Source organism: Narcine bancroftii, chromosome 2 (assembly GCF_036971445.1).
Source record: "Narcine bancroftii isolate sNarBan1 chromosome 2, sNarBan1.hap1, whole genome shotgun sequence".
Lineage (NCBI taxonomy): Eukaryota > Metazoa > Chordata > Chondrichthyes > Torpediniformes > Narcinidae > Narcine > Narcine bancroftii.
In genome coordinates, this window is record NC_091470.1 from 366,588,422 (window position 1) to 366,602,359 (window position 13,938).

General features: G+C 43.9%; 1 protein-coding gene across 3 annotated transcripts in view; it reads right to left on the reverse strand.

Moving 5' to 3' along the window:
* Positions 1-463: 463 nt before the first annotated feature.
* Positions 464-13,938, reverse strand: part of pop1 (POP1 homolog, ribonuclease P/MRP subunit) — a 68,649-nt gene continuing 55,174 nt past the window's right edge. For 2 of the 3 annotated variants that reach the window (XM_069922547.1, XM_069922546.1), the window contains exons 16-17: positions 13,546-13,869; positions 6,913-8,101 (exon numbers count right to left, since the gene is read on the reverse strand). In XM_069922547.1, the coding sequence (XP_069778648.1) occupies positions 7,456-8,101; positions 13,546-13,869 (970 nt within the window). In that variant the 3' untranslated portion in view covers positions 6,913-7,455. Of the gene's footprint in view, positions 1,779-6,912; positions 8,102-13,545; positions 13,870-13,938 lie in introns of those variants that run through there. The other variant, XM_069922548.1, reaches the window with a different exon arrangement.

Sequence of the window (13,938 nt, forward strand, 5' to 3'; positions counted from 1 at the left end):
AGCATCGAGTCCACGCTGCTGAAGATCCAGCTGCGCTGGATGGGTCACGTCTCCAGAATGGAGGACCATCGCCATCCCAAGATCGTATTATATGGCGAGCTCTCCACTGGCCACTGTGACAGAGGTGCACCAAAGAAAAGGTACAAGGACTGCCTAAAGAAATCTCTTGGTGCCTGCCACATTGACCACCGCCAGTGGGCTGATAACGCCTCAAACCGTGCATCTTGGCGCCTCACAGTTTGGCGGGCAGCAGCCTCCTTTGAAGAAGACCGCAGAGCCCACCTCACTGACAAAAGGCAAAGGAGGAAAAACCCAACACCCAACCCCAACCAACCAATTTTCCCTTGCAACCGCTGCAATCGTGTCTGCCTGTCCCGCATCGGACTGCAGCTGACGTGGACTTTTTACCCCCTCCATAAATCTTCGTCCGCGAAGCCAAGCCAAAGACAAAGAAAAGACTAATCACAGAGCACCGATGGTAAAGGGAATACTTAAAGTGGGATGCGAGTGAAAAGAAAAAGTTTGAGAAGTGCTGTAATAGAGGTGTACAAAATTATGAAGGGTATAGATGTTGTAAATGCAAGCAGGCTTTTTCCACTGAGGTTGGGTGAGACAAGAACTAGAGGATATGGATGAAGGGAGAAAGGTGAAAAGTCTAAAGGAAACATTAGAGAGGGAACTTCATGCAAAGTGGAATGTGGGCCCAATTTTGATATTTAAGATAAATTTGAATGGGAAAGGTGTGGAAGGTGCAGATTATCAGGTCTAGGCATATTAATAGTTTGGCACACACTACATGTAGTATTCCATGGTTCTCACCATGAACAGCACTGTTCAGGTGCTTTGGCTCACAATGTTGTGCTGACCTATACAAAATACTTAGATCTTCAGAACGAGCACAGGAGACTCGTTCAAATTTATCATAATCTGATTGTACAGCATTCTCTGAACCTCTGTGAAAAAACATGCAAGCACACACCCAGAGAGTACAGTACAGACTGTTATGAGCCCAGAGGACCCCAAAACCCAGCAGCAATAGAAATTCACCAGGACAAATGTTTACTTTTATCTTAAAACTATTTTAAACATGAAAACAGGATCAAACTTTAACTTCACTTATCCTAACTTAACCCCCTTCTAATTCTAAGTGCACATGTATGTAATTTATGTGTAAATTCAGAAAAGTTCTTTGATTCACAGTCCAATCTTTCTTCTCATTCCTCCAAGTTCACTGGTTGCAGGCAATTCTTAGACTGGGCACAGAATGTAACATTTATAAAGTTCACCAGGCTTTGGTGCTTGAAAGGTTAATGATTAGCGCTCAGGAAGGTTCTTGGTTTTCAGAGAGAGATTTGTTGCTTGTTGGACACAAACTGATTCCTTCTGATCAGCCACTTCAGTGTCTTACCGAAGACACTTGCCCCCTCAGGGTTCTCCAGATGACAACCTCTTTCTTTCAGGTCACCACAGAGTTCCTTTTTGTTTCAGCATAATTTACATCTCAGAAGTCGAAGTTGTCCACATCAAAAATGCAGACCTGGACAATATCCTGGGCTGATGGGTGGCCACACAAGTGGCAGACGATATTACCCAACAAGAGAAAACCCAGCTATTGATTTGACATTCAAATGACTTTCCCATCACTGAATTCCCCACTATCAACATCATTAATCAGACACTGAAATGGAGCAGCTAAGTTTTCTTGGGAGCACAGGAGGCTAGTTCAAGTTCATCATAATCCGATTGTACAACGCATCAGTACAGGATTCTCTGATCCTCTGTGGAAAAAAAACATGCACACAACCAGTCATAACACACACAGACAACTGATACATATCTAGAACATAGATACAGTAACAATCCCTGGTACCAGCACCAATGGGGATTGGTAGATGGCAAATAAGTGAATTTTCCAGTTGCTTGGGACCGCGTGTTGCGTGATTGGCGAACTAACAGAAGGCACGCCAATTTTAAAGTTCATTTTTTTTAACCTATTTATTTTCTGCCGGTTGCTTGAATTCCAGATGGCAGGGGTTTTACTGCACATATATAAAATAAATAAATAATGTTTTTTGGCATCTTGGAAGGTTGGTATGAGCAGTTCATAATGGGTGGAGAGAGGATGTTACAGACGTTTACAAAATCATGAGGCAATTACAGGGTTTGATATTCTTTTTATCAGGTGGAAATGTCAAATACTAGAGGGTGAAAGTTTAAAGCTGATTTGTAAGGAGCTTTTTTAAAATATGGAGAGTGGTAACGTGCCAAGGAAGTGAAGGAAGCAGAAATGGCAGCGACACACAAGAGGCATTTAGACAAATGAACAGGTAAGGGATGGAGGGATGTAGACCACACAGGGGCAGGTCGCTTTGATTTAAATTGGCATTAACATCTGTGCAGACATTGTGGGCTGAGGGGCCTGTTCTTGTGTGCATTACATAGATCATTGCAGCAATGCAATTACAAAAACAGGCCAGAAGCTAGGAATTCTGCACTGAGTAACTCACTCCTAACTCCCCAGAAGCATATTCACGATCTTCAAGGCTCAAGTCAGGAGTGCGATGGGACACTCCATTCAGCTGGACAAGTGAAGCAAAAACTCAGGAAACCCAATACCATCCAGGACATGCTCATCTACCTCCCCCCCCCCCCCCCCCACCCACCAGATCCAACATATTATCCTCCATCATCTATGTGATCTTACCACCAGACACATCTTCCCCTCTATGCCTGCCCCAGGGACTGCTCCCTCCATGTCTCCCTCATCCACTCTTCCCTCCCCACCAACCTACCCGTGACTGCAGGAGATGCTCTGCTTGCACCCACGCCTCCTCCCTCACCACCATTCGGAGCCCCAAACTTTCAAGTGAAGTGACATTTCACGTGAATCTGCAGGGATCATTTACTGCATCCGGTGTTCCAGTTGTGGACTCCCCTAATTCAGACATACCGAGAGATCACTTCATTGAGCACCTCGGCTCTGTCTGCCGCAATAGTGTGGATCTCTCAGTGGCCACCCATTTCAACTCCGTCGCATTCCCTTGCTGACATATCTGTCCATGATTTTACACACTGCCAGACTGAGACCACCCGTAAAGTGGAGGAACACCTCATATTCTGTCTGGGCACCCTCCAACCAGATGCAATAACATTGACTTCTCCAGTTCCCATATAGCACCCCCCCCCCCACCCTTTGTCTCCTTTCCTGTAGCACCACTGAGCCAACCCCCCCAGTCAATGCTCACCTTTCCTCTCTCGTGTCCCATCTATATTTTCCTGTTGATTTGTACTTCTCCCCCAGCCCTTTTAATTCGGGCACCTGCCTGCTTTTTACTTGTATGTTGAAGGGCTCAGGCCCGAAACATTAGTACGGTACATCTTTACCTCCTATGGACACTGCATGATCCACTGAGTTCCTCCAGTATTTGTGTTTTTACTACAATCACAGCATCTGCAGATGTTTGTGTTTCACACCATCCAGGACACTGGATGGACATCCCATCCATACCTGTTCACCCACACAGTAGCATTGTGTAGAATCCAGAGGGTGCATTGCATCAACTCACCTAGACAGCCCCTTCCAAACCCGTTACGTCCACCAGCTAGGTCAAGGGTGGCATAAAAACATGGGAGATAGTCACACAAAAGACTGCATCAGTTCAAGGCAGCTCTCCACCACTTTCTCAAGGGTAGTTAGAAATGGGCAACTGAAAGCTGCCTCATCTTGCGAAGTCCTTGCCCCTTGCACGAATAGAGGGAACCTGAAAGCATCTGAATTCCCACTTCTGAACCTCGGTGAAGGTCTGAAGCAGCCTTTCCCAGCAGAGGTTATACACTCCCCCACCTCACCCCAGAGGGAACACAGCACATTTAAAGGGGTGGGGATGCAGGGAATAAAATCATTACATAGAACATTACAGCATAGTACAGGCCTTTCAGCCCTTGGTATTGAGCAGACCTATATACTCCTACTAAAACAAAACCTTCCCTATCCCATAACCCTCTATTTTTCTTCCATCCATGTGCCTGCTTAAGGGTCTCTTAAATACTATTATTCCAGCCTCCACCACCACCCTGGCAAGGCATTCCAGGCACCCACAAACCTCTGTGTAAAAAAAAAACTTACCCCTGAAGTCTCCCCTAAACTTTCCTTGTGTTTTTTATGTAATTGGTAGGAGAGAAACTTGACTGCATCACACAGGGGGCCTATAAATGTTGAGCAGAGTCCTAAGGGGGCCATAGGCAAAATAAAGTTGAGAATGGCTGATCTAAAGTGCTCCTATCACCTGTTTAAAAAGAACTATCCTTTTGTTTGTAGGGTTGGATGGGGAGAAAGATGAATAATTTATCACTATCCCCTATTTTTCTGTTAGCAGACACTCTTATCTATGTCTGCACCTAGTTTACAAGATAATGAGAAGCATAGATAGGATGGCCAGGCTGCCAGGAAGTGGGAAAATGGATCAGCACATGATTGAATGGCAGGGCAGCCTCAATGGGCCAAATAGCCTATTTCTGCTCCTACATCTTATGGTTTCTTTTTCCCCTGGACCGAGAGTAGCAAATACCAGTGGACCACTGTATAAAGCAAGGGGAGGAAAGTTTAGGGGAGTTGTCAGGGATGTTTTTTTAAAAATATACAGAGAATAGTAGGTGACTGGAATGCATTGTCGGGGTGGTGGTGGAGGCTGGTACAATTTAAAGACTGTTAGACAGATACATGGATAAAAGGAAAATAGAGAGTTATGGGTGGAGGAAGGTTTATATGGTTCAGCACAACATCATGGGCCAAAGGGCCTGTACTGTGTTGTAATATTCTACGGAACTCTGTACTCATTTGTGAGCAGTGAGATGTTTAGCAAACAACTTCTGATCTGCATGCTATCCAGGCAAGTCAACCCCAGAAAGGAAACTGTCCTTGAATCTGGTGGCACAGAAAGTCATGCATTTTCTACCTAAATGAAGGGGGTGAAAGGTCCTTTAATGTTGTCTGCTTTTAAGAGGCAGTGGGTGGCAAAGGCAGAGTCAATGGAGGAGTAGTTGGCTTGTGTGATGGTTTGTGCTGTTTTTAGACTTTCAAGGCAAACTATAAACACAAAACACGAAGAATAAATTATATTTACATCGTGCGTTGAAAGCAAAAGAAAGATTTGGAAATACTGATGGGATTAAAGAAAACAAACAGAAAAATAATAGAACTGTTGTTTAGGAATCCTCAATAACTTGAGAATGAACTTAACTTGGAAGATTAAAGTTTCAGGGCCAGAGGGGTTGTTTGGCAACAATTATCTTGCTCCCAAATGGAACTAGAACTAGAAAAGAACTGGAAGAGCGACCAGAGCCAGGGGACATAGGCTCAAAATCTGGGGGAGTAGATTTTAAGACAGATGAGGAAGAATTGGTTTTTCCCAGAGAAGCAGTGGAGGGTACCTCATTAAATATATTTAAGATATAGTCAGATAGATTTTTGCATTGTGAGGGAATTAAGGGTTATGGAAAAATGGCAAGTAGACGGAGCTGAGTTCACAGTCAGATCAGCCATGATCTTATTGTATGGAGGAGCAGACCCATTCTATTTCTTACGTTTGTCTGCCACAGACTTAACTTTATAGCTGCTTATTGTTTCAAGGCAGCCAATTCACCTACCGTACTGCACTGGTACAGGCTGGGAGGCAGGGTCTGACAACTTTGTACATTTAAATAGCACAGACAGGCACTGTCCTCCACCCTCCCAACTAGTTTCCACACTGAAAGTCCAGCATGCTGCGACAGAAGAAACTTTTCATTTAACTCTATACAAAGTTTGGTGTAGAGTAATGATCAAGTAACTATGAGCTACGCCACCAAAAGATGAGAGGGTTACCAGGAGTGACTTATACAGAACAAAATACAATCTGCTGGAGAAATTTGGGGCAGCACGGCTAGTTTAGCAGCGCCAGCCATCTGGGTTTCAATCCAATGGTGCCTGTAAGGAGTTTGCACATGCTCCCTGTGTCTACGCAGGTTTTCACTGGGTGCTCTGGCTTCCTCCCACTGTTCAAAACAAGCAGGGTGAGGTTGTAGGTTAATTGGGGTATTTCTTTTGGGGAGGGGGGCATGGGCTCATTATAGCAAGGCCTATTACCATGCTGTATGTTTAAAAATAAAACTCAGCGAGTCAAGCAGCGTCAGTGGGAGAAAATTAGTCGAAGTTTTGAGCCAAAACCCTTCATCAGGGCTGAGGAAAGATGGTGCAGAAACAGGTAGAGCAGGGCGACATGGGATTGGCTAGCCAGGCAGAGGTGAAACATGACAATGAGAGGCTGAGGACTGGAGCATATGCCTAAGGGAGAGAGGCATGAAAAGCAAACTAGTCGGGAGGAGAGTTATTTTTGCTATTTACCAATTCCACAGGATCACTGACAGAAGTCTATTACCTTGACAGCACTTTTGAGACTTGGGGATCACCCAGGGGGACCTCCACAGTGAAACACCACAGCGGGAACACCTGGGGCAAGATTGAACCCCGACCTGGGAGCTGTGAGGCAGAAGCACTAACCATTATGTTGCCCCATACGAGTTGGGTTGAAAGAGAAAATGCTGTAAATGTGCAGGACACACAATTCTTTGTGAAGGAAGAGAAAATAGTGCGGCTCAATGATCCTCCACTATTCTGTAGGAGCTGCTCCTTCTGCGTTACTCTGGTTCTCTCTTCCAAATCCAACACCCACCCCTCTTCTCATGGCACCCTCCCATTCAATAGCAGATGCCACACTTGCTGCGTTACCTCCTCCCTTGCTACCCAGGGCCTCAAACACGTTACAGGTTAAACAAGTTATACTAACAGTTTCCTTTGCTTGTTTGTTCACAATGTGGTCTCAATACGAGGAAACTAAATGGAGATTGGCTCCATTCACCCGGTCTCACGATGCCTCAAGTATAAATCAGCATCTTCTGTTTTATTTCACATTTTTGGCACTCAACTGTAATTTGCTTTTGTCATGTACGTAAACCTTAAATATTAAAAAAATAAGACAGGCATAAAACAAGTGCTGGTCCCAAGCAGCATTATTTTTCATTGGGATGAAGTCTGTTGGACTGATTTCCTGTTCAATTCATTTCACATGGACATAATCTCTTGTAAATCCTCTGGATTCAAACACACTGATTACAATTAAGATGATATGGGTCCAATTTAATGTCAGTTCAATATATTGCAGTCACAATGAACTTCAACTATGTCCAGACCAATGCAAGGCAATCTCATTAGCACTGCATGGTTGGAAACAGCAAATAAGAAACAACTGTTCACAGATCCATCATTAACTGATGTGAGTCACTTTACATCTCAACTTCATGGGATGCAACATTTAATTGAAGACATGAGCTCTGGTCTTTGGAGAGAACATATATACATTAAGCTTCAGAAATGCTTTGAGCTACTGCCTGAAATTTGCACTAGAATGTAGCATCTTTTTAAACTTCAATATTTATTCTAGCTAAGCGATACTGCAGAGAGGCTGGGTTCCGCACGAGAACAAGGCCACGTTTGTCTCCCGGCTGATTGGACAACATATGCAGAAGGCCCAACAGACTGACAAATCCCAAGGCTTCTCCACGGCCTACATTTAATGAAAAATCTCCTTGGCTTACATATCCAATTGTAAGTCTGGAGCAGTGGGAGATCACGTCCTGTGGCTGATCGGGCCACAAGCCCAGAGTCAAGTTCTTTGGACAATTGGCAGATGATTTTGCGTCCTGTCCTCCAGAACTGCTTTTCTGATCTTCTGGCAAAGCTCTTTTCTTCCTCCCCTTCAAGATTTTAATCTGGTGTTTGAAGGGGTCTCTGTGCTTTGGTTCTTGAGGAGCATAATTCTTAGGATCGGAGGCTTGAAGTTGGAGGTCTTCTTCAGAGGGGATACAAATGGTTGCGTTGGCAATGGGACAGCCCTTCTTCAGTGGCAACAGCCTGACCCAGACAAGGAATCGGGGGTAGGAGGAAATGCTGGAATCCACTGCATCTGTAGTCATCTGCACTGACTGGCTACATTGTTTAGTTTGCTGACCTCGGCTTGATGTAGGTCGACACCAAGCAGAGAGTTGCTTCAACAACCTTCTATTCCTGGAACACAACAACAAAATTAACACCCACAATATCCTGCTAATCTCTAGAATCACAAACACATCTGACACTTTTAAGTTATTGCTTTTCATATCAGTCTGCAGATGCTGGGGTCGAGTAATGCACAAACATACTGGAGAAGCTCAACACCTTTGGCCCTTCAAAGGGGTCAGGCCCAAAATGTTGGTTACCCTGTTCTTTCTCTAGAGCAGAAGTTGGCCATTTGGCCCATCAAGTTCATTCCATCATGAGCTGATCTATTCTCCCACAGCCCCACTCCCCTGCCTTCTCCCCATAACCTTTGATACCCTGACTATTCAGATACCCTATCAATCTCTGCCTTAAATACACCCAACGACTTGCCCTATGCAGCCACCCATGGCAGCAATTTCTCGAGGTTCACCACTCTCAGGCCAATGAAATTCCTCCACATCTGTTTTCAATGGATGCCCTTCAAATCCTAGTTGTGCTCTCTTGTCTGGACTCCCTCACCATGGGAACAGCTATACCACATCTTCTCTGTCCAGGCTTTTCAGCATTCTAAATGCTTCTCTCATTCTTCTGAATTCCAAGGTCTACAGTCCAAGAGCTGACAAACATTCCTCATATGCTAATCCCTTTATTCTAGAAAACATTCTTGTGAATCTTCTCTGAACCCTCTCCAATGTCAGCACACCCTTTCTTAAACAAGGAGCCCAAAACTAACTGTACCCCGTACTCTGAGTGAAGTCTCACCAGTGCTTTAAAAAGCCTCAACATCACATCCCTGCTCTTGTATCCTATCTCTCTGGATACGAACGCCAACAATGCTTTCACTTTCTTCACCACTGACTCAACCTGGAGATCAACCTTGAGCGTGTCCTGCACGAGGGTCCCGCACCTCCAAATTTGATTTTTCTCCCCATCCAAATAACAGACCGCCCTTTTATCCTTCGACTACAGTCAATATCCATACACTTTCCAACATTGCATTCTCCTAACCTATCCAAGTATCCCTGCAGCCTGTTTCTTCCTCACTCCCTGCCCAACTCCTAATTTTTGTATCACCTGCAAACTTAGCCACAACGCCACAATCCAAATAATGAAGATATAACGTAGTGGCCCCCTCAGCAACCCCTGCGGAGCACCACTGGTAGCCATCCAGAATAGATTCCCACTCTCGGTTTCCTGCTGATCAGCCAATGTTCTACCCATGCTAATATCTTTCCTCTCATTCCATGGGCTCTCATCTCGTTAAGCAGCCATTGCATCTCCTTTGTCGCGCCGGCTTGTAGGTTCCTCCAAAAAAATTGCAGGAGGATTGCCAGGCAAAGTTTTCCCTAATGGAAAACCATGCTGAATTTAGCCAACCTTCTCATGCATCTCCAGGTTCTCTGTAACCTCATCCTTGACAATCGACTCAAACAACCTCCACACCACTGATGTTAGGCTAACAGGTCTACAATTTCCTTTTCTGCTGCCTCCTTCCATTTTTTGATATTGCAGAGTGACCTTTCTCCCCACCCAGTCCTCCGGAGCCCAGCCCGAATCTATTAATTCTTGGAAAATCATTACCAATGCTTCCTCAATCTTTATAGCTACTTATTCCAGAACCCGAGGGTATATTCATTCTGGCCCAGGAGACTCATCTATCCTTAGTCCATTCCGCTTCTCAAGCACTTTCGCTCTGGTGATCGTGGCTGCACTTACCTCTCTTCACTGACAGACTTGAAAGACTGGCATTGTGCTCTTGTCTCCCACAGTGAAGACTGATGCAGAATCAGTCATTCAGTTCCTCTGCCATAGAACCATTGAACACCACAGCACAGAAACAGGCCCCTTCAGCCCTTCTAGTCTATGTCAAATCTTTTTTTTTTTGCTCGTCCCACTGAACTGCACCCAGTCCATAGACCTCCACACCTCTCCCATTATGTGCCTGTTCAAATTCTTAAAATTGAGCCCGCATTCACCACCTCAGTTGGAAGCTCGGTCCACACTCCCACCACTCTCTGTGTGAAGAATTTCCCCCTCCTGTTCACCCTAAACCTTTCCCCTTTCACTCTTAACCTATGTCCTCTGGTTTGTATCTCACCTACCCTCAGTGGAAAAAGCCTGCCAACATTTACTTTGTTGGCCCTCCTCAATTTTAAATGCCTCTATCAAATCTCCCCTCATTCTTCTATGCTCGAGGGAATAAAGTCCTAACTTGTTTAACTTTCCCTTTGACTCAGTTCCTGAAGTCCGGGCAACATCCTAGTAAATCTTTTCTGCACTCTTTCTATCTTATTGATATTTTTCCTGTCGTTTGGTGTCCAAAACTGCACACAATCCTCCAAATTTGGCCTCACTAATGTCTTATACAAGTTTACCATAACATCCCAACTTTTATACTCAGTACTTTGTGAAGGCCAATGTACCAAAAGCTCTCTTTACAACTCTATCCATCTGTGATCCAACTTTCAGGGAATTATGTATACTCAGATCTCTCTGTTCTACCACACTCCCCAGTGCCCAAACATTTACCGTGTACGTCCTTTCTTAGTTTGTCCTTCCAAAATGCAACACCTCACAGCGTAAATTTCTCCAGCGTCACTTTCTATTAGCCCTATATCTACTTTCACCTCTTATTTTACACTTAATATACTTACAAAAGCTTTTTTAGTATCTTTTATTGACCTGTCGAGTTTCTCCAGCATTTTAGTGTGTTACATTTTTTAAAAAATACCATCAAGTTGGAAAACAAGTTAAAACTGGAGCTCTGAGTTCCCAAAAATATGTGGATTTGTTGGTTAATTGCTGTACATTGCTCCTAATGTAAAGAAAAAAAAACATTGTAATAATCTGGAGGTGGCTGTTGGGAATGAAGGAAGAATAAACATGAAATTCTGTAGAATAAGAGTAAATGGGCATTTGATGGTCAGAATGGACTGGGTAGGCCAAGGAGCTGCATCTCTGTATGTGACTAATCCCCCAATTTATTTCCTCCATAACTTTTGAGCCAAAGACCTTTTCTTGTTCCAGTTGGAATTCTGTCAACAATATCAAGTCCATCTTTTTAGCTGCAAGTCCCTCCTATTCCCCTGACCCCAATCTGATTTGCTCCAATTTCTTTCCTTCTCTGACAGACTAAGTTCATCAATACCTTTTCCTCTCAAACCCATCTCCATCAAACTGTTACTCCTGATCCCCACGCTAGCTGAAATTGTTAAATGTTCTCTGACGGTCCGAACCTCTTCAAAATAATTGTTGCTTCCACAAAGAACATCTCAACTCCTGTTAGAATCGTATTTACTGCACAGGAGGCCCCAACTTTACTAAATCCTCTGATCACTCTTACCTCATTATTAATAAACAGTGTCCCACTGTATTAAATTCCATCCTGTCACAAGCTAGCTCTTTGCTCATAACACCTGGTTCAGTGAAGAGACACTGGAGACTGCAGGTTCCGGAAAAAGCGTCATGCTGGAGAAACTCAGCGGGTCGAGCAGCATCCGTGGAAGAAGAATTAAGGGTCCCAGCCGGAAACATTGACCATTCTTCTCCCACTGATGTTGCCTGTCCTGGCGAGTTCGCTCAGCATAGTTTGTCACACGTTTTGACATCTCTTTCAAGGATGTTCTCCATCAGCTTTGATGAAAGGCTGGTGACCCGAAACAGTGATAATGCTCAGTCCGCCTTGCTGAGAGAAGAAGCATCCGCACTTTGATTTCAGATTCCCACCACAGGCACAATTTTCCTTGGGTTCCTTGCTGCTTCTCAGTCTTTCCCACCTTTCCTGAGAAGCTGGAATCCTTTCCTTCGGGTGTTTCACAGAATCAAACTCACAAGCAGCCCTCTCTTTGGCTTAGTATCTTGCTAATCTCTTCTGCAGGCTTTGATAGGACCTCCTGCAATACTCCATTTATCCTTGACACCCTAAAGATCTGTATTGGGGCTCCTTCACTGCTATTAAATAAATTTGGTTGCTGGTAACTGTATTTTAAGTGATTACTTCTAACGAAAATGTCTGGAAATAGTCAACAGACCAGGGTGCATCTCCGGAAAGGCTTTTCAGATTTAGGGCCCTCAGTAAGATCTTTGACCTGAAACATCAGCTTTTGCTTGGTTTTGCTGAGAGCTTCTGTGGAGGAGCAAAGCATTCCTATTGTCGAAACTGGGGAATGAAGAAAACGTCCCGCTTGTATTCTCTCTTCTTACTCAACTTTGACCAAACTGAAATGGAAGATGCAGGATTTGCAGTTTGTTTTCACTGCAATTAAAATTGTGTTATTTGATCACAAAATTAAGATATCACCCATTAATATAGAAATCTACAGTACTGTACAGGCCCTTTGCCCCAGAGTTGTGCTGACCTAATAACTTATCTAACATCTGGCTCGAATTTCCCTACTGCACAACCTTCCATTTTTCTCACTTCCATGCACCTAATAGTTTCTTAAAAGATCATATTGTACCTGCCTTCCAGCACAGTGCATCCCATGTACCAACCTCTCTGTGTGTGAAAAACATACTTCTTATATCCCTCCAGCACTTACTCCCAAACACTTTAAAAACTATGCCCGCTTCTGTTAACCATTTCACCCCTGTGGTAAAAAAGAGTGCCATCCACATGATCAATGACTCATTATCTTTTACACCTCAATCAGGTCACCCCTCATCCTCCATCATTACAAGTTCATTCAACCAACCCTCATAAGGCATGCCCTTCAATCTAGTCTACATCCTTGTAAATCTCCTCTGCACCCTCTCTTTAGCACCCACATTCTTCCTATAATGAAGCAACCAGAACTGAACACAATATTTCAAGAGGGGTCTAATTAAGATCTTGTATTGCTACGTCATCACATCATGGCCTCCTGAAATCAATCCCACAATTAATGAAGGCCAACACACCATACACCTTCTAAACACCACCATCAACATGTGCAGTAGCTCTGATTGTCCAATGGACACAGACCAAGACCTATCAGTTCATCACACTGCGCAGAGTCCTCCCATCACATTTTATTCTTCCTTCAAATTTCACCGAACGAAATGAACCACCACACAGTTTTCTGGTTTAAACACCAACTGCCACTTCTCAGTTGAGCTCTGCTTCCTATCAATGTCCTCTGCCTCTGGCAACCCTCCAAACCTTCCATAACATCAACCTACATATCATCTGCAAACTGACTAACCCACCCTTTCACTTCCTCATCAAGGTCATTTATATATATATATATATATATATTAAAAAAATCATTAAGAGGAGGGGTCCTAGAACCGATCCCTGCAGAACACGACTGGTCATCGAATTCCATCCAGAATACGAACAATCTACAACCACCCTCTGCCTTCATATTTGAACCCATTCTCCTGCTTCTTCCCAATAACAATAGAGGGCCTCTTTCAAATGGGCATTTTCATGAATAATATCATCCAATGACTTTTGATGGACTTTAGGAAAAGACAAGACATATACAGACCTGAGTATGGAAACATGACCACTTTCTGCCAGAATGTCTTTAGGATTTGGAATCTTTGGCTGAACAACAGAGTCCTCTTCCATTTGCTCCTCAGGATCAGAAAGTTTATCTTCCTCTGGTGATTGCATGCACGTTTCTCTTTCATGTACACCAACTAGATTCTTTGTGGAGATCTGCACTTCAGGTTTCAACTCTGGTTCTTTGCCACTGAGACCATGGGCTTTGCTCTTCCCTTCCCATTCTTCTACAAGTTGCTGCCAAGGACAACGAAATGGAGTCATGGTGCCATAATGGATGTAGTTTGGCCGTTTGGCTGGTGGATATCTGGAAAGAAACAGAGTCTGCTGAGCAAACGGGTTAAACTTTAAATGAATATTATTAAGAGACTAGGTT